General features: G+C 26.1%; 7 protein-coding genes and 1 long non-coding RNA gene across 11 annotated transcripts in view; 4 read left to right on the forward strand and 4 right to left on the reverse strand.

Annotated features, from left to right (window-relative positions):
- Positions 1-4,036, reverse strand: part of LOC102678973 (IQ and AAA domain-containing protein 1-like) — a 5,042-nt gene extending 1,006 nt beyond the window's left edge. The window contains exons 1-9 of the mRNA XM_031510967.1: positions 3,560-4,036; positions 3,339-3,491; positions 3,135-3,268; positions 2,799-3,044; positions 2,416-2,717; positions 1,770-2,280; positions 1,121-1,461; positions 801-1,049; positions 8-181 (exon numbers count right to left, since the gene is read on the reverse strand). Of these exons, the coding sequence (XP_031366827.1) occupies positions 8-181; positions 801-1,049; positions 1,121-1,461; positions 1,770-2,280; positions 2,416-2,717; positions 2,799-3,044; positions 3,135-3,268; positions 3,339-3,491; positions 3,560-3,729 (2,280 nt within the window). The 5' untranslated portion in view covers positions 3,730-4,036. The remainder of the gene's footprint in view (positions 1-7; positions 182-800; positions 1,050-1,120; positions 1,462-1,769; positions 2,281-2,415; positions 2,718-2,798; positions 3,045-3,134; positions 3,269-3,338; positions 3,492-3,559) is intronic.
- LOC102679204 (toll-like receptor 6) overlaps positions 1-7,232 on the forward strand; it is a 9,620-nt gene extending 2,388 nt beyond the window's left edge. Inside the window, exons 2-6 of one of the 2 annotated variants that reach the window (XM_006616722.2) lie at positions 371-657; positions 4,036-4,390; positions 4,973-5,287; positions 5,400-5,732; positions 5,813-7,232. In XM_006616722.2, the coding sequence (XP_006616785.1) occupies positions 4,037-4,390; positions 4,973-5,287; positions 5,400-5,732; positions 5,813-7,195 (2,385 nt within the window). In that variant the 5' untranslated portion in view covers positions 371-657; position 4,036 and the 3' untranslated portion in view covers positions 7,196-7,232. The remainder of the gene's footprint in view (positions 1-370; positions 658-4,035; positions 4,391-4,972; positions 5,288-5,399; positions 5,733-5,812) is intronic. The other variant, XM_006616723.2, reaches the window with a different exon arrangement.
- On the reverse strand, positions 4,610-6,405 carry LOC116185745. Its single transcript, XR_004150651.1, has 3 exons — positions 6,285-6,405; positions 5,988-6,197; positions 4,610-5,649 (listed from the first exon to the last, which is right to left on the reverse strand). It is a non-coding gene; the product is annotated as an uncharacterized LOC116185745 (long non-coding RNA).
- A 1,309-nt stretch (positions 7,233-8,541) lies between the features above and the next one.
- LOC102678769 (adenine phosphoribosyltransferase) lies at positions 8,542-10,162 on the forward strand. The gene is made up of 5 exons (XM_006616717.2): positions 8,542-8,624; positions 8,740-8,847; positions 8,970-9,201; positions 9,311-9,389; positions 9,461-10,162. Exons 2-5 carry the CDS (start codon positions 8,765-8,767, stop codon positions 9,601-9,603), a joined length of 537 nt encoding a protein of 178 aa, XP_006616780.1. The 5' UTR covers positions 8,542-8,624; positions 8,740-8,764; the 3' UTR covers positions 9,604-10,162.
- Positions 9,479-12,695, reverse strand: LOC102678636 (TBC1 domain family member 31). The gene is made up of 4 exons (XM_006616716.2): positions 11,167-12,695; positions 10,612-11,081; positions 10,295-10,521; positions 9,479-10,233 (listed from the first exon to the last, which is right to left on the reverse strand). Exons 1-4 carry the CDS (start codon positions 12,550-12,552, stop codon positions 9,950-9,952), a joined length of 2,367 nt encoding a protein of 788 aa, XP_006616779.1. The 5' UTR covers positions 12,553-12,695; the 3' UTR covers positions 9,479-9,949.
- Positions 12,696-12,794: 99 nt separating this feature from the next.
- Positions 12,795-14,574, forward strand: LOC102678505 (DET1- and DDB1-associated protein 1). The gene is made up of 4 exons (XM_006616715.2): positions 12,795-13,134; positions 13,484-13,622; positions 13,696-13,757; positions 13,847-14,574. Exons 1-4 carry the CDS (start codon positions 13,114-13,116, stop codon positions 13,952-13,954), a joined length of 330 nt encoding a protein of 109 aa, XP_006616778.1. The 5' UTR covers positions 12,795-13,113; the 3' UTR covers positions 13,955-14,574.
- A 1,197-nt stretch (positions 14,575-15,771) lies between these two features.
- On the reverse strand, positions 15,772-16,776 carry LOC102679585 (mitotic spindle assembly checkpoint protein MAD2B). The gene is made up of 3 exons (XM_006616724.2): positions 16,606-16,776; positions 16,215-16,512; positions 15,772-16,137 (listed from the first exon to the last, which is right to left on the reverse strand). Exons 1-3 carry the CDS (start codon positions 16,622-16,624, stop codon positions 15,831-15,833), a joined length of 624 nt encoding a protein of 207 aa, XP_006616787.1. The 5' UTR covers positions 16,625-16,776; the 3' UTR covers positions 15,772-15,830.
- Positions 16,777-16,903: 127 nt separating this feature from the next.
- LOC102679698 (ubiquitin carboxyl-terminal hydrolase 48-like) overlaps positions 16,904-24,043 on the forward strand; it is a 77,611-nt gene continuing 70,471 nt past the window's right edge. The window contains exons 1-11 of one of the 3 annotated variants that reach the window (XM_031510896.1): positions 16,904-17,165; positions 17,520-17,659; positions 17,742-17,945; positions 18,023-18,349; positions 18,528-18,764; positions 18,849-19,099; positions 19,226-19,758; positions 19,821-19,922; positions 20,015-20,418; positions 20,499-20,862; positions 20,939-21,123. In XM_031510896.1, the coding sequence (XP_031366756.1) occupies positions 17,526-17,659; positions 17,742-17,945; positions 18,023-18,349; positions 18,528-18,764; positions 18,849-19,099; positions 19,226-19,758; positions 19,821-19,922; positions 20,015-20,418; positions 20,499-20,862; positions 20,939-21,123 (2,741 nt within the window). In that variant the 5' untranslated portion in view covers positions 16,904-17,165; positions 17,520-17,525. Of the gene's footprint in view, positions 17,166-17,519; positions 17,660-17,741; positions 17,946-18,022; positions 18,429-18,527; positions 18,765-18,848; positions 19,100-19,225; positions 19,759-19,820; positions 19,923-20,014; positions 20,419-20,498; positions 20,863-20,938; positions 21,124-24,043 lie in introns of those variants that run through there. The other 2 variants (XM_006616725.2, XM_006616727.2) reach the window with 2 other exon arrangements.

A 24,043-nucleotide genomic window follows, 5' to 3' on the forward strand; every position in this document is an offset into this window, starting at 1 on the left:
CTTTTGCCATACTAGAGACATCGATATTGCGATCAATTCCGTAATACTTCATCAGTTCATCTTTGTAAAACATGTATAACGTATTGTAGTCCGTGAGAGGAATTATTATGAACTTGTTGTGGATTCTCATGAAGGGTGCTGTTGCTGCATATGGTTCCGTGGCGGTCGTGAGAAATAGAATCTGAAAAATACATTGCGGTCTGATGTATCAAATCTTATTTTTTTATTTTTTTTATTCTTTCGAAAATAATCAAATTTGTTTGTGCAAAAGAATAGTTAATTTCAGACAAGTTTTTTCTTCAAATTGCAACTAAGTGTAGCGTATATCTATATTAATATAGCGTATATCTATATTAATTTTGTATCGTAGGATACAATTCTACGCCAATGAGTAACAGTATCGGTCCGGAATCACCGACACTCTAAATCCTACGTTAACTCGGTACCACCTACGTCCAAATCGTTCGGTAGGAGGTGTTTCATTGATGACCAGCTTCGAACGATCGAGACGTTTGGGAAAGAGAAAGAGGGAAAGTCTCCGACTGGCTTATTGAGGTGGTTCATTCATATCGGAGAAAGAGTCGAAACAGGAATATCAAGAATTTCATAAAGTGGGCGCTACCAGATCACCAACTTTAACATTCCTTACCAGTTTAGGTGAGACACTTGTATATGTAAGCTCGTTCGATTGTGAAATCGAAGTACTCTTTTTTCTGATTTTTTCTCAAATAAAATTGGATAAAATACGAAAAATGTTATAATATTTATATCCTTATTAAGAAAATTTTTTATCAAGTCACCTGATCACCTTTCTTGATATTTTTCACCATTTTAGGGAAGTATCGTGCAAATCGTTTCGGTTTTAAATATATTTCATCCACTGGTACTTTTTTTGCCCAAACTTTTTCACTGTTATCGATGAAAATCACAGAAGGAGCATATGCTCGAGCTAATTTTGAAATCGTGTTGATTAATTTGTGCTCGTTTTTGGGTCCCATAAATTTACCCGCCAATATTGATGGTGACATGTCGAATAATAATGCTCCGACCTATTATAAATTTATTAATATTGGTTTTGAAATTTTTTTAGACACGATTAAAGAAAAAAAAATGTAAAAACCTCAGAACAGATAGCGTTCACCAAAAAGCTCTTTCCTTGATGAGGAAGACCACAGATACAAACGGATTGGATTAATGGCGCGATTTGATGAATTTCTTTTGTACTAAGAGGAAGAATGCAATATTCCATGACTAATTGTTTAACTTCACCCAATCGATGCTTGTAATTTCGAAATTCAAGAATTGCTTCATAATTTTGATACGAACGATCTCCTATCCAATCATTGAGGGAATTGGATGGATAATCTTTAATGATATTAGCTCTGACCAATTCTTTGAAATCTTCTATAAAATCATCAGGTGATGGTGGAGGTTTCTTTCTGGGGGGTGGTCTTCTTCTACCTATTTATTAATTTCATAGAAATATTCAGTGATGTAACATAATTAATTTTAAATATATTGGTTTTTAACAACTATATTGAAAGATTGTTTCAAGTTATTTTCAATTAAAGATTATATGTACTATAGTTATAGAAATCTATATGTTTATTGTTATATAACTATAAAAGAAATTATATGATTATATTAATGAATAATATTCGATAGTATCCTATATCTAATATACTTTTCTATAATGCAACTTATTGTAAAATATTATCTTTCATAATTTTTTATTTAATATTATATTAAATATGATTTTAATAATTTACGTTTGTCGATAGGTACGTCAAATCGACGTAAATCAGCCGCATAGTCTTTTTTCAGTGCTGCGTTCAATTTTTGCAATTCCAATCTCATCAACTCATCTACAACCTTTCTTGTTTCCAATTGAAGTTTATAACAGAGTTCATCCGTGATTAAATCATGATATATTTTTTGTTGAAAATCATTTGCATATCGATGACTCCAATCATAGTTATAGCATTGATTAGCTTCATTAAGAAGGGAAAATGCCTTTGTTTCCGGCATCCAATTATTTTTCTTTTTGACTTTTTTCTTTTTGACTTTTTCTGGTGCTTTCTTTTCCATTTCTTTAGCTTTCTTCTCCACCAAATATTCTTGAGGTGTTATAGTTTGTCCGGTAGCAATTAACACACTGCCACCTAAATGTGCAGCTGGGTATACGTAGAAATGTCCTAATTCGTCATACCATAAAATGAACCATTCTCGAATTTCATCCGTAATATCTTCTATTAAACCAGGGCGCTTAATTTTTAGTAACTTAAGCAATGAAATAATAATTTAGTTTTTTTTAAATTATTGCAATTAAAATATTAGAGTTAAAATTAGAGTTAAAAATAAAATATATAAGAAACATTTAAATTAAAATATTAGGATAATTTGAAAAAAGATTACTCTTGCTTGTTCTTTCTCTGTTGCTTTTGCAGTTTCATCGGCAAAAACTGACATTAAAGCTAATTTCTTTTCAAAATTTTCCTTATCTTTTTTAAAAACTTCTTGATTTTTCCAACTAGGTATCGTCATGCCTAATAATTCTTCTGTGCGTGCGATTCGATTTTTCAATTTTTTTTTTGCTGCGTATGTTCTCCAGGCTCGCTGTATTGTTTTAACAGCATTAAGATATGTAGCTTTATCTATTTTTTTTGGTATGATTAATCCCATCGCTACATTTTTATTATATTTTTGTTCTTGTACCACTATAATATTGAAAAACTATTATTAGAAAACTATTATTAGAAAACTATTATCAAATAATAATTCATTTATAGAATTTCTACCATTTTGTCCAATAGCACGAGCAACTCTTGCTCTTTCATGAGATTGAATAAGCAATACTGCTTCTAACATGGCTCGTTCAGCTTTTCGAGCTGCTATCTTTTCCGGTGATTCATATAAGATTGGTATTTCATCTGTCGGAGTTTTTTCTCTAAGTCTTCTTCTTCGCAATCTTATGCTTTCCTGAGATGGGGTAAGTTCACTAATATCTATTTCAGAAGGTTCTTTACTCTCATCCTTCACTGATACTATTCAAAATAAAATTTCATGTTTTTGATAGATATTTTATTTTATTAATAATTTAATAATATTTATATAAATTTGAGTAATTTCGTAACTTGTTATAGCATCTTCTATCAACTTTTGAATACGTTTTCTACGTTCTTTTACAATATCTTTACCTGCTGCACACACAAGAATTTCCACATCATCTGGCGTATATTTCAATTGTTTCATAAAGTCATCAGGCCATCTAAACAATTATTAATATATATTTTTCATTTTCAATATAAATTCTATAAAATTTTATAAAATTACTAAACTGATGATCATTATAGTTCAAATTAACGATCTCTTGCTTGTATTCTAACATTCGACCGACAGCACAATCTAGAATCCGCTTTATCAATTCTCTTTTCTGCGTCTGTACCATTTGATCATGGCAAACTATTAGTCTCTTCACTAAATTACGATATCTGAAAACATATTCCATCGATTTCTACCATTTGTAAACAGTTCGTAAGATTATATCTTGGATTAATACTTAAGATAAACTGGAAGAAGTAAATCCAATCCATGTTTTACATCAATTTCCGCTTCCTCAGCTTCTTCTTTCCAACGGGGTGTTTTTTGTAGTTTTTTGTCCAACTCTATCAATTTTTCTAAATCGTTTCGACTGATGAGCCATAATTCTGTATAATAACTATGGGACATTGATTTCAGCCGGTTTCACCGATATTAAATTATACGAATTAGATAGATTATTGATTGTTCATATTAAAAGTAGAATTAAAAATTTTGTAGTTGATGAAAAATTGGGTTAGTTAAATGATTGTAATAGTAATAGTACTGAAATGACTGAAAGGACGAAATTCAGTCGATATTCGTTGCATCATTATTCATTTCTCTCTTTCGCTCTTTCATTTTACTTTTTTAATATTAAGCATATGAATATATTTATTTATATAAAAGAAATATATCCATAGTATATCTATTTTTATAAATAATGATATATTTCAGAATGCTGTGGACGTCTCGATGCTTACTAATTTTATTGTTAATAACGATAGCGTCTTGTATAGACGCAATAATGGATGGTTTCCTGGAAGATGGAACAACCACCAACGCAATCTCGACGACCATCTTGGCACCGATGGTCACAACTACATCTAATTTAAATAAAACTGAGAGGACGATGGTTAATTTGTCAAATATAAAAAGCATGGATGAAGAAAATATTCAAGATCCATCCCACGCATCCTCACCTTCGTCTGACACAATTTGGGAGTGTCCAAATATTACAAAAGCGGGCGTCGAATGTTCCTGTGACTTTCCACACACGTTAAGATGTACCGGTGATAGAACCGCTTTACAGGTATAATTTTTATATCTATATAGCATTTAATAGCAATTGAATATATGTATTTACTGAAATCATATTAAAAACTACTAATGAAATCATATTAAAAAATATTAAAAATACATCATATAATTTATTTATATTTTGAAATAATTATAACATGATAGTCAAAATTATCGTAGATTTGCTATTTTTCAATATTATCGAGGTCAGTGGTTTTTTTAATAATTTAAAAATTTTTTTTAATAATATAAAGCGTGGATGTATAGACGATCAATAAAATATTTTACAAGTTCCATTCATTGTTCAACAAACCATTGTGCGGTCTCTCTGTCTTGTACATGCTTGTTTTGCGTTGAATGTCCCGTTACCAGTTACTTCGAATATCCAGCCTTACAATACTCCTTTGGGAATCAAATGATTTTCATTATGCAATAGAGAATGTATAATTAAATTTGTCATGAGAGTAACTCGAATGATTTATATTCACATATTATCATAATAGAATTATATTATGATTATATTGATATTGATTGATTTCATTACTAAGTTGAATTGAATATTAAAAGATAGAAACATTTTTTTTTTTTTACACAGATTATCAGTAAAAAGTTGAAATTTAGTCGTCCAGGAACGATTTCTTTACTGGATGTAACAATAACAGGAATTTCTCTATTACCATCTCGCTTTTTGGAAGATGTTGCCTTGCATGGGCTTGTCATTTCTAGCGGAGAATTGAAACATATCCATGAAAATGCTTTCGTTGGGCTTATTACACCTCTTCAAGCTCTTGGACTTCCAAACAATCTATTAGATTCTGTACCTACTACAGCTTTATCACATTTGATCGGTTTAGAAAGATTGGATCTGTCTCAGAATAAACTGAAAATGTTGGAAGCTGGATCTTTTAAGGTAAAATTTAAAAATTCTTAAATATATAATAAATAATTGAAAATAAGATAAATGTGAAAATCAATAATTCATAACATTATAGATTAGACATATAAATATTTAAATGTTTCAGGATTTGTCAAATCTAACATATTTAGATTTGTGCGACAATTTATTATCACAACTATCGCCCCAAGCTTTTGCTGCAGTACCTTTATTGCGTTCATTAAGAATGCGTGGAAATCGTTTAAGCGTATCAGCTCTATCAGCATTGAGAGGTCTTAAAAGTTTAGAAGAACTTGATTTGTCTAATAATCTATTACTGGGTCCAATGGGACCAAATCTTCTTCCTCAAATGCCACGATTACGTTTCCTTACTGTTTCTGAAAACGAGTTAATAAATGTACAACAAGGAGCTCTTGTAGGTTTGAGAAACTTAACTTATCTCAGCTTAAGTCATAATCAGGTAATTCAATCTACATAAAAATTAAATATATATAAAAATAAGTATAGAGGAAATATTTGATTTTTTTTGTTTTTATATAGATTGATGTGCTGGAAGATCATTCATTCAAATATTTATCAACTCTTATTAGACTTGATTTAGCAAATAATCGTATTGTTGCGGTATCCAGCGCTTCTTTGGCACATTTGGAAAAATTGACAACTCTCGATTTAACGCATAATTTTTTACGATCTCTGACTGCTGATTTGGTAGTACCATTAAAAAGTCTCCAAGATCTTCGTCTCGATGATAACGATATTACAATGGTAGCCAGCGACGTACCAACATCGAAATTACGACTGACAAGACTTTCTTTGGCAGATAATCCTTTGAATTGTGATTGTACGCTTTTAGAATTTGCCAATTGGTTGAGCAATTCTAGCTTAAACGAAGAAGATAAGTCTTCAGCAGTCTGTGCGACACCACCTGCTTTAGAAAATGGTATACTGACGCAAGTTTCTCCCGGTAATCTTCTTTGTGGTGAACCGACACCACCAATCATGACCAGATTACCTTTGGCAGGAGCTCAATTAACATTGAAAGAATTCCACTATGATAAATCAACTGGTATTAATCTCCTGTGGCATGTAGAACCGTGTACAGAACGATATACTTGTGATACTTTAATTGTTTATGAAACTATAGGTGATACCGAGAATGAGACAGATTCTAGTTCTCTTCATTGTGATTCACGTATAATGAGAGATCCCTGTTCACTTCCAGTTACCATACCTGCTTCCTTACATTTACAATTAGGTCATAAATATCGTTATTGTGTAGTACTTCTAGTGCCAAATAGTTATGATGATGTCTCCTTAGGTTTGGGTTGTAGTGATGTAATAACTTTGGAAGAATCTAAACGAGAATTACAACAAGATCAAGAAATTGGGAGAAATTTAGAGACTGTCTCTTCTTTAGATACTAGAATAACTGGAGTACATGTAAATGTCTCTGATCAAGGTTTTTTACATGTCGATGTTACCTTATCAATCTCGAAAAAATCAAATTTACCTGAATGCGAACTATCTGTGGTTGTTTTTGATGCTGAATCTGCAGTGCATAAACAAAAGTTGAATTGTAGCTTAACGTTTGTGACATTAGCTGTATTATTGCCCGGTCGTTATAAAGTTTGTGCAAGTCTTGACGATGTTAATGAAGAAGACGTTATCACAAATTTTATAGATAATCGAGATAGATTACGTTGCGTTGAAGTACAAAAATTCAAACAAAATACAGAGTTAATTGTTTTAACGATAATTGGAGCTAGCTGTGCTCTTTTAATCATAATTGCGATAATTGGTAGAAGCGTTTTGAAAAGGCTGAGACATCCTAGGATACAAACTCAATGTTTCCTACCAGCACAGGAATTTGAAATAACACATAAAGCACATTATATTAAATTATTAGCTACAACAAAAGTTTAAATCATTTTCAAGTACAATTCCATATTTTTGATTCTTGTAAATAATTACAGCTTATTATTATTATGAATATTTAAAAATGTGGGAATCGAATAATTTATTCGGTTAAAGAATATTGTATTTGATCTTATTTTATAAGATTATTTCTATGAGCTACTTTCTACTAGTCATAAAATTGATAATTCTAAATAGAATAATAAATAGTAGATCATAAAGAAAAATTTTAAAAATAAATAATAATATAATTAAATCAAATTGAAAAAAGATATGAATTTTAACAATCTAATAATATTTTAAGCACCCAGTTTTTACACTGCCATAATAATTTATTTTAATTAACAATATTTGAATTTAATATTTTATATAAAAAATTATAATAATGTATATTATAATAATGTTAGTTCATATAATTTTAAAATGTATTTTTCATTTAATATTTAAATATATATAAAAAAAAAATGTAAATATTTTTTATAAGTTTCAAGAAGTAAATTCTTAAATTATAAAATTTTTATATCATACAGCATATTTGTTGAATGATTTTTATTGTAATATAAATATTTAGGATATGTTATATTATGTACAAAAATAATTTTTTAAAATTATGATATTATATATATGAAATTATGATATGCAAAATTAATTTATGAATTAAATGTAAAATATTACCAGATGCAAAAAATAAAAAATAGAAAAATCATAATTTCTCAATTTTTAAATTAAATTTTTTTAATACTTCATAAACATAGAAATACGAAAAAATATTTACAATATATATTTTTAACACTTATATAAATACATAAATATATTAAATTCATACTATATTAGTATATAAAGATAGAAAATTAAAATAATAAAGAGAAAATTGTTACGAAAAATTATTGTTAAAATAACGAATATGAAAAAAACGATACTATAGATATATGGATACTATGACACCATCTAACAACGAACAGATGGAACTAATTGTCATATATAAAAATAGAAAATTATGAATATCTCAACTTCTAAACAAAATTTTTTTAATTTTTAAAAGCTTAAATTAAAACTTAAATTCTCAAAAATATTTTAAAACTATAAATCATAATATTTCTCATTTGAGAATTATAAATATCTTCCGATATCTTTATAACACATGTTTTTAATTATCAAACAAAAAAAATATTTAAATATTATTAATTTTTAAGAATTTAAGTTTTAATTTGAATTTTAATTCAAAAATTAAGAAATTATCATCTAATTACTTAGAAAATTGTATTTTTTTACTTCTAATTACTTTTATATAACAATTTTATCTGTGAAATTATGATCCATTTTGAAAATTTTCGTCACTTCACATCATTCGTGAATATCACAATGTAATTTATATAAATACTTACGCACGTGATATCTTAATCAAACTTCATTTCTTTCTTTCTTTTATAATCTTATGGTATGTTTTCATTTTAGTTATGTAATAATAATATTCGTATATTATTTTTTGTTCTGAAATTTTATCATATAAGCAGGAGATATTACATATATTTATTTATATATATCATTTGCAGCCATTGAATTATTAAAATAACGAATATGAATAAAAACGAAAAGATTCAGTTATTACGAGATTCAATTGCCACTTTTCCTGATTTTCCTAAACCCGGTATTATGTATCGGTAAGAAATAAAATTGTTTTATTTAATAATATTTTTTAATAATTTATATATATTGATTATAATCTTGATATATTAATCTTGTTATAATTTAAAAAGTTATACATTTAGAACTTTATTTTTAGTGATATATTTGGTATTTTCCGCAATATTTCCGCAGTGAGAGCAATGAAAGATTTAATAGTGGAACATATTTTATTTCTTGAAGTAGATTTCATAGTTGGTTTAGATTCACGAGGTTTTCTTTTTGGACCTATAATATGCATGGAATTAGGAAAACCATTTTTGCCAATTAGAAAAAAAGGAAAACTCCCAGGAAAGGTTTTTAATCGTACCTTTAATTTAGAATATGGAGAGGTCAGTAAATAAAATAAAATTCTTTCATTATTAGTTATTTTAATGTAATTTTCAATTTTTAATTTTTCAACATTATGTATTTTATTTTGTTTCTTTTTATCTGATATAGGATACTTTTGAAATACAAACAGAACAAATAAAACAAGGAAGCCGAGTGCTTATTGTAGATGATTTACTAGCAACAGGAGGTAAGACAATAATAATAAAAAAACAAATTTTATTAAATTTCAAAAAAAATTAGAAAAATAAAATTAAATAGGTACCATGGAAGCTGCAGTAGAATTAGTGAAAGCAGTTGGTGGTGAAGTAATTGAATGTTTAACAATAATTGAATTAATTGGACTAAAGGGAAGAGAAAAACTTAGTGTACCTGTTCATTCATTTATTCAATATGATTCTTAATTCTAAAATAATATACATAAAAAATATAATTTTATGTTTAAAGACAATATAAAATACAATATTATTATTATTATTCTATCATCATTATTCACTATAAACAAAGCATTTAAAAAAATATTTTTGTAATATGCAAAAATCTATGTATATGACAATTTTTTATTATAATTCCATATAAAGATAACATATTTTTATATAAAGATATTTTATAATCACAATATTGTAAATACTATACATAAATTTTATAATTATATGTTTTAATAAGTTCTTAAATGATATATGATGTTTTATTATATTCTAATCTTTCACATATTTAAAAAAATATATTAATTTTCTATTATAAAATATATTAAGTATTAATTATTCTGGATTTTTGAGATCTTAATGAATCTAAAAAACTTTGTACTTCATATTCCAAATTGTCTACATCTTGTTGTAATTGTTGGTAATATTTTGTTTTATCATTTTTTAAATCTACTATATCTTCATTACTTGAAGTTTCTAAATCTAAATGTGGAATATCATGAAATTGATCACAAATACATTTATGTTTAGTTTTGTATATATCTTCTTCTGTTGCTTTCAATTCCCAATCCTTATTAAATGCATATTCTTTGAAACATTTTTGTGCTTCTAAAAAAGAAATAAGTTTGAATTTTATATTGTCAAAATTCTTAATAATCTATAGTCTTACCAGATAATCTTATTTGATGAATTTCATCTATAAAAGTTTTTGCTTCATGTTTTAATCTATTTTCTTCTGCAATTTTTGTAGTTATATGATTATATTCACGCATAATTTCTTTTTGTTTTAATTTTTCTAATTCGAAGATAGAAATTTCATCTGTTAAAAATTTTGGAAAATCATTTGGCATAAATGGAGGATATGGTCCTTTAAAAGGCAATGTAATTATTTCATTTCTAAAAAAAATGATATAGAGTGTTTTTTTAATGTATAAGAAAACAATATAAAATATCGTTTTTTATGTTTATTAAAGAATATTATTATACCTAAGATAATAACTAGGATGTATTCTTAATGGTATACTATTATCAAGCTTCTGAGCGACTTTTAATAATTCTTGTGCTCCAATATGGCCTTGTTTAATAAAATATTTTTTAATATTTTCTTGCGTTTGCAATGAAGATATAATAATTTCACGAGAACATATACTGTATGCAATAACACTCATTAATAAAAGTGAAGGTTTTTTAAAAGATATTAAATGATCCCATAAAATTAACCATTCAGGACCAGACAAGACTTCACTCATTGCAGTCTTTAAAAGTGGCCATGCATATTCACTGGATGTTATTTTTCGTTCACAAAAAACATTTAATAAAGATGGATCTGCTTGTAGGAGAATATTTTCTATTATACCTAATACATTTAATGGTGGTAAAGGATGATATTCAAACCATTTTTGACAATAGTTTAATAAAATACTCAGAATAAGTTCAAATCCACATAGTAGATTTTTCTATAATAAAAATAAATCAATTAATATATTTTTGATCTTCTATCTATTTAATCGTAATATTTATTTAATTTATTTATTTTATTACCTGAAAAATCATAAGAAATGGAAAAACTAAATTTGGTAAAAATGAACATTGTATTAATAAAGGACACCATTGTATTAAACAATTAACTATTGTCATTAATAATATTTTTTTACTTCTATTTGCTAATGGATGATTTTTTAAAATATTTAAAGTAAAATTTATATTGGCAGCTTTATTAGCTAGAGCATTATATGCACTTTTATTGGCTGGCAAATTTAAAATAGTTGACCATATTAATACACGATATTTTTCAGGATATTCTCCAAATTCTTTTAGAATAAGTATTAATCTTTCTAAACGTAATTCGCGCTTAATATTTTGTCTAACACATTGTAAATGATCACATATTTCATGTGCAACTGGTCTACATGGTTCTATTTTTTGTAAAGATTCACATTTGTCTAAAAATAATTTCTCAGTAATTATGAACTTTAAATGACCCTCTTTTTCTATATATGTTATGTATCTGCCAGTAGGAGAAATTATAATTTTTTTTATTGGTTTAAGAGGTTGTAGAATATTAATAAAGCAAGATTTATTCAGATCAAAAAAATATAAATTGTAAGTTGAAGAAATACAAGCTATTATATTATTTGCTCCACCATCCAAAGGTGATGGTACGAGAGATAAATGTTTTATTCCAATAAAATTATCTGGTAAACTTAAAGTTTTCATTAAATTCCAGTTACATGTATTCAAAATGACAATTTTATTCTGAATATTTACTATAATCATTGCTCTTCCATTTTGTGTAAATACAAAATCTTTAATATTTCGTATACCAAATATTTTTGCATCAATTTTGATATTATTTTCAAATTGATTGTGATTCCATATTTGAAAATTATCATTATAATACAGTACAGCAATGTGTCCTAAATTTGAGAAACTTGCTTTTTTTATTATACAATTTTTTGTGTTAATTTTTAATTGTTGAGCTTTACTACAAGAATGTAAACACCATATTATAACTTCTTTACATGAAAAGGTTAAACAATATTTCTTGTAAAAAGAAATTTGTAATGGTGGTATTTTATGAGCAATTAATAGACAAAATTGAGAAACATCTATATTTATTTTTAATATTTTTATATCACCTGTAGTGAGACCAACTAATATTTCAAATTTATTTATAGGATTACATCCTATAAATGTTGTTTTTCCAATATTACCTAATTTTTTATAAGAAGGATAATTATTTGTTAAATCGATGTAATATAAATATCCTGCTGTATCAATTGCAACGAAATATTCTTCATTCCAATCAAATGCTATATGTGCAAAATTAACTCTTGAAAAACATTGCGATTTTTTAGTTATTTCTGGTTCAAGTTCAAAATTATCATTATCAATTTTTCTTAAATTCTTCCATTTTCTTTTGTACATTCTATTAATTTTTAAAAATAAGTTTTATTATAATATCTACGATTTTTTTTTGGTTATGTTTACATTGAGAAATGTCAAACATGACATTATTTACATTATCTAGACTTGTTTGAAATCTTTTAAAAAAAAATGATAGTCAGATTTTTATTATTATATAATTATATTAAATTATTTTAAAATTATGCAAAATATTATATATTGAATCATTTTTTATTAATATATATATATATATTATTAATATATATATATAATATAGATTAACAAATAATTAAATAATAAATTATGATTGCAAATATTCTTTATAAAAAAGAAAATTATTCAATATTTCTAAAATATATAGATATGATATATTATATATTTATGAATTTTCTATTTTGCCGCTTTGAATAAGATACTTTTTTGTTACTTATTACGTCATTAACTAGAGAAATAGAATCTAGACATTTGGATTCTGTGGTTCGGCGAAATGATGGCAGTTGATTTCGTATCAATTAGAAAGTTTTAAAAATTAGTTTCTCTCCAGCGAGAAATAAAAATATTTTAAGTGATTGGTAACGTGATATGTCAGATAATTACAAAATGGTAAAATATATTTTTTATTTATAATCTCATAATAATTGTTTCTTGATATGAACTGATTGTTTTCTAGGTTATATACAACTTATATTAAAATTTTTTAAAAATAAATGATAAATCATTCTTTGAATTTTAGTTGAAAAAAATAATTACTTTTTATATATTTTTGTTACAATTTTTTTAATAATAAATGGATAAATTATTTTTAAATATTTAATCTATATAATTTAACAAAAAAAAAATATGATTTGTAAATTTTTTTTTTAATTTTTCATTATTTAAAAGAGAAAGCAAGTTTTTGGTTTTATTTTTATTTAGAAATTAAATTATTCAATCTGATTTTCTTTCTTTGTAGTCTGTTGCTGAGTTTTTAAAGGGCCTGCCTTCTCACAATGAAAATAACTTCGCTAATTTTCATACAGATAGTGGAAACAGAACTTGTGTAAAAAAACCTTCAGTTTATCTTCCTACAAAAGATCATCCTTCAGAACAAAGTAAGAACTTTAGGATATATATTTATAATAATTTTACAATAAGAATAAATATAAATCTAATTATTATTTTCAGTTATAGTTACAGAGAAAACAACCATACTACTAAGGTATCTTCATCAACACTGGGATAAAAATGTATAAAATTATATACATATTTTTAAATAATATTTTCTGTTACATATTTTAAATTTTAAATTTACTTTATTATCAATTATATTTTTTAGCATGCTGATAGAAAACGTGATTTTTTGTCTGCTAATGGTGATTCTGAAGATGATGCTGCTACAGTTCATAGCAAAAGGCCACGTCTTGATTTAAACAATACTATATAAACTGCAACTCAGTTATAATTTCATTATTATTCACCTACCTACATTTCCATTATTTGCTAAACTAATTTTCATTGTTTATTAAACTATATGATTTTTAAATATTATAAACATATCTACAATTCAGAAAAATTATTTCAAAACGTTGCTTTTTAGATGTTAAATATACACAAATTAAATATTATGTGAATATTACAAATATAGGAAATAACGTTTTCAAATAATGTTTCTTTGGATATGTGAAATCATTGTAATAAAAACAAGTATTACATTAATTTCATGTTCGTCGCTTTATACTATATTGTATATTTGACATTTGGTTCGAAAAATTTGTATTTAGCATAAATAATAATTGCTCTATACTGCACAATATGTATAGGTGAACGTGTTCATTGTTATTAACAACAAAACATGATTAATGTAACATATGTGCGTTACGATTTAAGAAAAAATTATTAACATTTTATTAATTTAAGATATAATAGAGCATTTATTGAAATAATTTTGTAAATTTGTTTTACAATGCACATGTTTTCAAATCTATATTACATATTTATGTAGTAATAAGTTTAATGTACGTCTAATTTACAAAAAAATATATTCGATATATTATTCTTAAAATATTAGGTTATATTGATTTTTTTTATCATAATATCATTATAAGATAAACAAAAAATTTAAAATGAAGATCTTGTCAGTTATGTATATATTTATATTCATGAACATAAGTATTAATTTAATTTACGAAAATAAGTATTATTACTGATTAAAAATATCTTATAAGTTATGTGAGAAAAGAAAAATACTTTAATCAATTTTCTTTTTCTAATAAATAAAAAATAATATTATACGTACCATTTTTACACTGTATAAAATATAATAAAATTTAAAAAATTGATTTTAAAGTAAATAGAATTTTTACTTTCAAAAATTTTTTTATTAAAATAAAATTTTACTATTAGTTTTGTTTTCATTATTTCATTCTTTTTCTGACTTTGTCTGGTAAAATTTAAACTATATAATAATTTAATAATTAAAAATATTTTTTCATAAATTATTAGTAATAAATTAAATATGAATGTAAAATAAAAATATTTTTTATCTTTACATAAAAATATAAGAAAATTAAAAGTATAATTTCTATTAAAATTGCTAAAGAATAAAATTGTTAATAGAAATATCGAATTTCAAAGTAGGCTTTTTGCATCTATTATATGACGTCAAAATAAGAATTGGTTATAAGAGAAAGATAGAAAAGAGTTTTTCGATGTATGAAAATCAGTAACATAACTTTAGTTATATATTCCTAATACTTTTTAATAAATTAAATTAACACTTTAATTATACGAATAAAATTTTTTTTAGAAAAAAATTGAGCATTTTTAGAATTGCATTGTAATATAAATTTTAAACAATTTTCTATATATATTTAAAAATAAATCTTTCGTTGAATTATTAATAATTATTAATTATTATAAAGTACATGTGCATTAGAAATTATATTTGAAGTATTTTTTTTTAAATTTGATATATTTCTATATTATTTAAAATCTTTATTTTATTTTTTCTATTGATCTATTTTATGCTTTTAGAATAAATAATTGTTTATTTTTTCAATAATTATTTAAATTTATGAAAAGATTCAATAATTATTTAATAATTTATGAATTTTTTTGTCAATTTAACTCAGATAAAAATGATAAAGTTTAGAAACAAAATTAATAGAAGTTATAACTATAATTACTTATATTTTTTATCTTATATGACATTATAAATGGTGAAATGGTAAAATAAAAAAATAATTAAACATTTTATAATTAAGATTAATAATTATTTAATAAATACATATTATAAAATCAATTATTACATATAGTTGTAATTAATCTGTGCATTTCTTATTTTCATCTTCAATAACATACATTTGCAAATTTAGACAATCTGTTTTTATAGTTTTCAATGGAAGTAAATTTTTGTTAGTCATTTCAAAAGCATTTTCATCGATAATCCATGGAAAATCTTCACAATGAGGATTTTCACTTAACATAATATGTGCAGTTTCATGTGTTTGAATTTCAATGGAGAAAGATGAATCTTCTGGCAATGGTTTCAAATATGCTTCACACATTGATAATTTCAAACAAATTGTTCTTAATGATTCTTCTGTTTTTAAATAATATGGATCTTTTCTAAAATAAATTTTAAATTATTATTATTATTATTATTATTATTATTATTATTATTAAATTCCTTTAAGGATACATACTCTGTGCTATTTGCTTGTAATTTAATAAAATCAAAAATAAATTTCTCAATTGGCTCTCTTTTTTTATTATAAAAAACTAGATTCACAGCTTTAACGTTATTTTCATTCTCTTTCACTAATTCTCTAATTGCATTTAATACATTTTTTATGTATTCATTAAGCTCAGGATGTTCAGAAATATATACAATTACGCTATAAATTTTTTTTTTTACAAATATTTCTTTAGGATATAAATTTCTAAAAAATAAGATATGATTGAATGCTACTTCTAAAAATTCCAGTAGAATATCAGTAGCAACTGTAAATACAATATAAATATTTTTAAATTATCTATTAATATTTTATATTTTTATTATTAATAAAATAAATAAAAATATAGAATAATATTTACCTAATTTATCTTCAGACATTTTTTAGGATGTTTTTAAAATGATAAAAATATAATAAATAATTAGAACAAAATATTTAAACTTACAATTTTAATATTAGCTATTTAATTTTTTTATTGAAAATTTTTTATATATATTATTTAATTAAAGTAACAAATATTAATATTTATGAAATTTTTTTTATGCGTATACAGATATATTTATTATTTATATTTGAGAAAGATTAATGTTTTAATAAATAATATAATATATTATTTTTATTTTTTAAAAATATGTATTAATTTAGATGTAATGAATTACGCAGCGATTGATTTGACGCGCGCCTAGGTCGAAGCCGATTGCATATGGCGGTTAGTGTATACGACAAACAGTTATAGTGTTTTGATGATACTTTTTTATCTGTTCACGGAAGTTATCAATAGATGCTTGCGTTCAATAAGCTCGCGAACGTAATAAAGTTCTTTTACATTCAGATAATGTTGTAAAAGAAAAACAGTACTTTACAATATTCACAGCGGCATCTTTCATAACCTCAACAATCAGGAACATACAGTACTTCTATGTAAGTATACATTATATATTTTCGATATATAAAACTTTACATATCACATGTTAAGTTTCATAATTCAATATTTAATTACGTTTATATTACTAAACTTTCGATAATATTCTTTTTAAAAAATTGATTATTTTAAATGGCACTTTCATTTCATTTTTATTCTGTGATTCTATTGTGATTTTCTTATGGCGCGAAATGAGACATATATTTGAAATGTATATATTACTCTTAATATAATATTGTTCAACATATCAATAAAAAACAGTATTTTTTTAAAAATATTAATCTTAATATAAAATTAACATAGAAATATTTGATTTTATTTACAAAAATGTATTATTATTTGTTATAATATAGGTAAAAATGCCACCAACAAAAAAGACTGATTTAGACAAATTAGCATGGGCTTGGGTGGAAGGTGTGGTTTTAGACCAAATAGAAAGGATACATTTGGAAACTGCTTATAGAATAGGTTTAAAAGCATGTAAAAATTGCAAGTAAGTTATATACTTATATAAATATAATGTACATAAATATATTTTTAAATATTTTAAAAATAAATATATAATTTGTTTTTAGACGTAACTGCACAAACAATCCACAGTGCTTGACTGGATTAGGAGAAGAAAAATACATGAAGTCACAACCTGCTGAAGTAATGCCTTTAGAAAGTTCTTTATCTGAGTTACGCGATCCTACACAATATGTTGGTCTAAAGAATTTAGGTGCAACCTGTTATGTTAATAGCTTAATTCAAATGTGGTTTCATAATGAAGATATGAGGTATGCATTTTTATAAATATCAATTTATTTTATATTTAATTTATTTGCAACTATAAAATGAAATTTGATATTTTTAGGAGAATAATATACAAGTGGAATATCACAGATGATCCAGAGGAAAAGGAAGCACTATGTCAAGCTAAGAAGGCAGGAGTACCATTTCATCCAGTGACAGCAGTTGGACAGTTGCAATATATATTTGCAATGATGCAATTTGGAAATCGTCGTCTACTCGATCCAATGAACCTTGCAATCGCGTTGTCATTGGATACTAGAACTCAGCAGGATGCACAGGAATTCTCCAAGCTGCTTCTCTGCCATATCGAAGGGAAACTTCAACAAAACTCAGAACTGAAGCAGATGCTGCAGAGGCTGACCCAAGGAAAATACAGCTATATCAATTGGTGGGTTTTCTGAAGTGGAAAACAAATGAGAATTGTCCTAAACGATGATGATGCTGATGATCTTGACGATGAGAACATGGTAGGACACGTTGCTCGCTGCGATGACTGGTGCGATCAACTGATCTGACCGAGAGAAGTTATTTCTTTCTAAATAACGCGAGTTTTATGTTTGGCGCAGTTGCTCGAAATGCGGAACTGAATATCCGACGTCCACAACGTTCTACGAATTGGATCTACAACTTGCAGCCACTTTGAAAGAGGCAATAGAGAAATACTTGTCTGTGGAACAGTTGACTGGAGCAAATCAGTATCACTGCGTTACCTGCAATGACAAAAAAGATGCGCGCCGTTTTATACGCTTGGAATCTCTTCCAGAAACATTAAATATACAGTTAATGCGTTTTGTGTTTCATAGGTACTTTTATTTTATAATGTTTATATTATATTATTCAATTATTATATTATGTTAATAAATTATTTTATAATTTATCTTTGTTAGAGATTCTGGGCAGAAAAGAAAGTTGAATTCTTTTATACAGTTTCCCGAAGATCTTGATATGTCAGAATATGTGAGGTGTCCGCTACAAACTCATTTGTATAGTCTTGTAGCAGTTTTGAGTCATAAAGGACCATCTGCACATTCGGGTCATTATATTGCAAATATTTGCAATTCAAATGGGGAATGGTACCAATTTAGTGATGATAAAGTAGAAAAAATGCAGAATAAAAGAATCGAGGATGGAGTTAATGGTAAATATAAATTTCTGTAATATAATGAACAAATATTTTATATTTTTATTTTATATTATTTTATATTTTATATTTTATAATATTTTATTTGATAAAATAATATAAAGTTTGAATTGTTTATTACAGAGAATTCAAAAATCATAAAACGAGGTCGTATACCGAAAGGATTTTTATCTTCTAACACTGCATACATGTTAGTTTATAAAAAAGTTACTTCTGAAAAACGAATAAATAATACAAAAAAAAATAAATTAAAAAAATTAGATACAGAAACTAATAGCAATTGTAACACAATGCATGAAGAAAACATCGTGATAGTTAAAGAAAAATCAGTTTCATTAGATGAAGAAAAATGTAAATATGATACAATTTCGGATGTGAATAATTCTGAGAAAATGTTAAAGCTTGGAATAGAAACTAAACAGGAAATGGAAATTTCGAAAATATCCTCAGAAAATATTGTAATGGAAGTATCTGTAAGAGAGGAATCTACTTTTGATGAACAAAATGGCAAACATTACGAATTCGATAATAAAGAAAATCAGCACGATATATTTATTAAAAAATCATTAGCCAAAGTTGTGAAGATAGACTACAAACGTTTAAACGGTGCCGCACATAGAGCTATGAGTTGTGGAGAACGTGACTTTTACGAAGAGGTCGGTATATTGAATTGTTTTTTTTAATGATATTTATATAAAAATATTTTGTTATTTAACAGATGGAATTTGAAAATTGGGAAGTGAGTCCAACATTGCGCGATTTAGTAAGACAAGAAAATGTAAAACATGAATTGAGTTTATTGGCAACTCAACAAGAAAAGGTATATATTATAAATAAAGATTATAAAAAAAGATTAGAATTAAATAGTTGAATTAGAAATATTTTTTTATTGTTAACAAAATTTTTTTATAGCAAAAGGAGATTGAAGATCAGAATTTAAAAAGACAACTTGTCATAGATGTATATAATATTATTTCGAATGTAATTTCATGGGAGAAATATCAATGGATTCCAAATGATTGGTTATCAAAATGGCTAAATGGACATTCATTCATTGATGGAGTACCACCAATAGATAATTCTACATTGATGTGTACACATTATCGACTTGATCCTTTAAAAGTGAATCGGGCAAAATGTATTCCTGTAGCTGCTGCAGATATACTTTATGATAAATATCGTGGTGGGCCACGTTTGGATGAAAACTCTTTTTGCGAAGTTTGTGTGAAACGTCGATATAAACTACTTCGTTTCAAGATGTCACTTGAACGTGATTACAAGGAAGTTAGTGAACTCATTCGCAATTTTAAAGAACCGTAAGTTTCCTATATTAATTATAATTTAAACCAATAAATCGTTTTATAAAATAAAACAAATTTTATTTTAATGATAATAGATTCGAGACTAGTTATGTTGTGGGTGCTGATTCATTGAGATCGTGGCGAAGACTTGCAATGGAAAAATTTATGGACGATATGGAACAAGAAATCGAGGACGAAGATTGTCAAGATCCGAATAGTATTCAAGAAGATAGGAAAAGTGAAAGTAAGGAAAGTGAACGAATAAAGGAATCAGGAGAGGGAGAAGAGAACGAAGTTATAATTTATTTTAATGAAGATTTACTTTGTGAGCATGGTTCATTGAAAACACCAGACTCAACAAGAAAAATAGTACCCCGCGAAGCTTGGATGATACTTCGAAAATACTTTCCAGAATCTAAGGAGTATCCTATTGGTTCTAGCTCATGTTCCATTTGTGAGGTATTTTTTCGGAATTATATTTGAAATAAAAATGAAATTATTTTATATTTTAATATCGGGGTATTTTTTCGTTAAGGAAAAAATGGAAAATGCACAGAAGGCAAAAAAAGATGATAAAATAAAAGCCAAACAACAAAAGGACGAATTAAATGATTTATATCATGGTAGAAATAGGAATGAAATATTAAAATGTGAAGAGCCAGAAAAAGCATTTTATATCGTGGAGAAGGGATTTTTGGACAGTTGGCGTTCTTTCCTTCGGTGAGTTTATTGTATATTTTTTTATATTTTTCAATAATATATAATATAATTATTAAAAATAAATAGAAATAAGCTATTTCTATTTATTTTTAATAATTATATTCATAAGCAATAGATAATAAAATTTCATTAAAATGTCTATTAAAAATAGATAATTTTTTAAATTTAAAATTTCCGCCAAATTACACATCGAATTATTTCAATAAAACGCCTACAGATGGTATTAGTAGGTCTTTAAGTATTCTAAAGAGATATTCTTATAATTTTTTTATTTTTAATTGTAGATTTTATTAATAAATTATTTAATATGATTGCAAATATTATTTATTTATTGTTGCTTTTATTTTGTAATCATATTTTTTATTAATTTTTAATGAAAAATTTTATATTACATTATATTTTATAGTGATTTTAAAAGTGCGAATTGACATTTCGTAATTTCTATCAAGAATTTTATATTTGATTAAGAATATTAACATCTTTTATAATTTATTAAATTGGTGAGTAATTTACTCTTTTAAAATAATTTTTATCATTTGTGACTAAAATTTTTATACAATAAAAATAAACATATATATATGTTTGAAATTAGATACATTTGTATTATTTTGTGTATAGATATTTTTTATAAATTATATAGCGTATAAAAAAACGTTAATAGTTAACTAAAAATTTTTCACTTAAAGATCAAATTTTTAATTATTACTAGCAAAAAATAACTTCCACAAAAACACATTCCACATGTTTTCCACAAATCTGAGTATAACCAATAATATTTTCATTCAGTTTCTTTTTGTTTACAAGCAAATATAAAAAACAGGAATAAAAAGATAGAATATATTTTTAATTAATCTCAACAATCAGAACATGAAATTAATATTCATTTTTCAAACTTATATTTCTTCCTCAAAATCATATTTGAAGAAAATCTTTTTTTTAATTTTATATCATTTCAAACCAAGAAGATCCATGTTCTTGAATCTTAGAAGATCCAAGTATATACTTTACAACATGATAGGAGAAATCATTTCACATAGAAGGGAACAGAAAAGAGAAAGAAGTATATACTTTACAACACGATAGGAGAAATCATTTCACATAGAAGGGAACAAACGGAAAGGAGAAAGAAAGAGGGTGAAAAGAGATAGTAGGGGACGCATTAACGAGCTTTTCCTAATTATGAGAAAAAACTGGACTGTACGATTAAGGGCTGTGCTGCTCCTTCCCTCATACTCGTGCGTGGATGGTGGGCCAGGAGAGCAACGTGGAAAACTAATTGAAACCGCCTAACGACTCGCCGGCAAATGATACATCAGCCTTGAGGAAACTCGCCCTACTGTCTTAATACCGTTTCGCCTTATTCGATGTTCATCGGCCATCGAGCAATTTCGTCTTTTTCTTTTCCTTTTCTGTCTCATTTTTGGCAACGATATTCGAACGATATTCCCTTAAGCTGGATTTAGGCTTCGTATATTAATTATTGGATATTCAACGGAAAATCGAGGACACATTTTCACGAACGATTTATCGTTTTCGATTCTCGATACAATTTTCGTTGTCCGTACAGTAAATTTGTTTTTATAAATTTTCAATTTAAATCTCTTATAAAATAATTATAACATGGATATAATATCACGATAAGATATTTATTATCAGTGTGTTATTAATTTTGCTGATGAAGATAAAAATAATATTGGCAAATAGTTGAAATATCATTTGATATTCTAAAAGAATATAATTTACATATTGATCAGAAAGGTTCAAATCTCAAGTTTTTAATTTATAAATTTAGCCTTGTTTGCTTTTTATTGTAATATTTTGTTTGCCAAACTATTCCTCCATTAGAATAAGAAATGATAAATAATCCTATTTTTAATATTTCCAATGAGATGAATATCAATTTCTAGAAGAGCTCTTCAAAAATTTAAATTCTTCAATCGTTGGATATCCATCCAACCTCTCATCCATTTTCGTATAATTTAGATTTTTCTCGAAAGAAAATTTCGTTGTTCATACAATGTAAAATAATAATCTCTCGAATTGTTCGCTCAAAGTGTCACTTTTGGTCAGGATGAAATTAAGTCTGTTCCAAAATTGGGGTTAAATCTTTTCTGACACCGATGGAGAGAGAAAGAGAGAGAGAGAAAGAGAGAGAGAAAAAGAAAAAAAAGCTTTTAATGTTTGGACGGATGTTACACGCGCGTGGGATGATTACACGTATGCTTTCTCTCGGATGCTCAAGATTGACGGATTCAAATTTGCCTGGGCTTAAGTCCACCGGGTTCCACCGGGTTTACGGACAGCCGGCTAAACTGGGATCAACCCTTTGCGCGGATTACAACGTGTGTCATGTCACGCTTGATTTCGGTACAGGCGAAAGGGGTGTGAAAACGAGGAACAAGTGGCCGTCCCTCCTCTTTGCCGTGTATTTAAAATAGCAACAAGAGACGAGGGCTAATTAACCGCTCGTAAAAAAGGATCGCAACGCGATTATCGATGAGATTAAATTTTAACAAGGCTTGATTATTAAATAGCCTCTCAATCACGCGGCATTCCTTTCTCTTCGATTTTTTTCGAATCGAATTTATAAAATCTCGGGAAAGGATACAACGTATATACACGTTCGAAAATTTACGTTTCTCGTAGAAAGAAAATCGAATCCCTTGGCGAAACCAAATTTTCGCGAAATTTTAATATCGATTAATTCCACGTTTTCCATTCTTCCGCAAAAACGATTGAAACGATGACAACAATTCGAAGAATGCCGGCAGAATTTTACTTGGGCATTCCACGGACGAAAATGTTGCCCCCGATTCATCGTAGATACTTCACCCATGGAAGGGAAAAGGTGAAAAATATTTTTACGGACCACCGGGGAACCATTGTCTTTTCTCCATGATTAATCATTTTTTTTTTTTTT

The sequence above is a fragment of the Apis dorsata genome, unplaced genomic scaffold (assembly GCF_000469605.1).
Source record: "Apis dorsata unplaced genomic scaffold, Apis dorsata 1.3 scaffold_269, whole genome shotgun sequence".
In the NCBI taxonomy this organism is placed as follows: domain Eukaryota; kingdom Metazoa; phylum Arthropoda; class Insecta; order Hymenoptera; family Apidae; genus Apis; species Apis dorsata.

What these genes read in the sequence shown, in the direction of transcription:
- LOC102678769 (XM_006616717.2), top strand. Translation starts at nt 8,765, where the DNA reads ATGAATAAAAACGAAAAGATTCAGTTATTACGAGATTCAATTGCCACT. An exon ending in TTAATTTAGAATATGGAGAG is followed by an intron (nt 9,202 to 9,310) that starts GTCAGTAAATAA and finishes TATCTGATATAG; the next exon opens with GATACTTTTGAAATACAAAC. An exon ending in TGATTTACTAGCAACAGGAG is followed by an intron (nt 9,390 to 9,460) that starts GTAAGACAATAA and finishes AAAATTAAATAG; the next exon opens with GTACCATGGAAGCTGCAGTA.
- LOC102678505 (XM_006616715.2), top strand. Translation starts at nt 13,114, where the DNA reads ATGTCAGATAATTACAAAATG. An exon ending in AGATCATCCTTCAGAACAAA is followed by an intron (nt 13,623 to 13,695) that starts GTAAGAACTTTA and finishes TATTATTTTCAG; the next exon opens with TTATAGTTACAGAGAAAACA. An exon ending in ATCAACACTGGGATAAAAAT is followed by an intron (nt 13,758 to 13,846) that starts GTATAAAATTAT and finishes TATATTTTTTAG; the next exon opens with CATGCTGATAGAAAACGTGA.
- LOC102678636 (XM_006616716.2), bottom strand. Translation starts at nt 12,552, where the DNA reads ATGTACAAAAGAAAATGGAAGAATTTAAGAAAAATTGATAATGATAAT. An exon ending in CATTTCTTATGATTTTTCAG is followed by an intron (nt 11,082 to 11,166) that starts GTAATAAAATAA and finishes TTTTTATTATAG; the next exon opens with AAAAATCTACTATGTGGATT. An exon ending in CATCCTAGTTATTATCTTAG is followed by an intron (nt 10,522 to 10,611) that starts GTATAATAATAT and finishes CATTTTTTTTAG; the next exon opens with AAATGAAATAATTACATTGC.
- LOC102679585 (XM_006616724.2), bottom strand. An exon ending in TTACAAGCAAATAGCACAGA is followed by an intron (nt 16,138 to 16,214) that starts GTATGTATCCTT and finishes AATTTATTTTAG; the next exon opens with AAAAGATCCATATTATTTAA.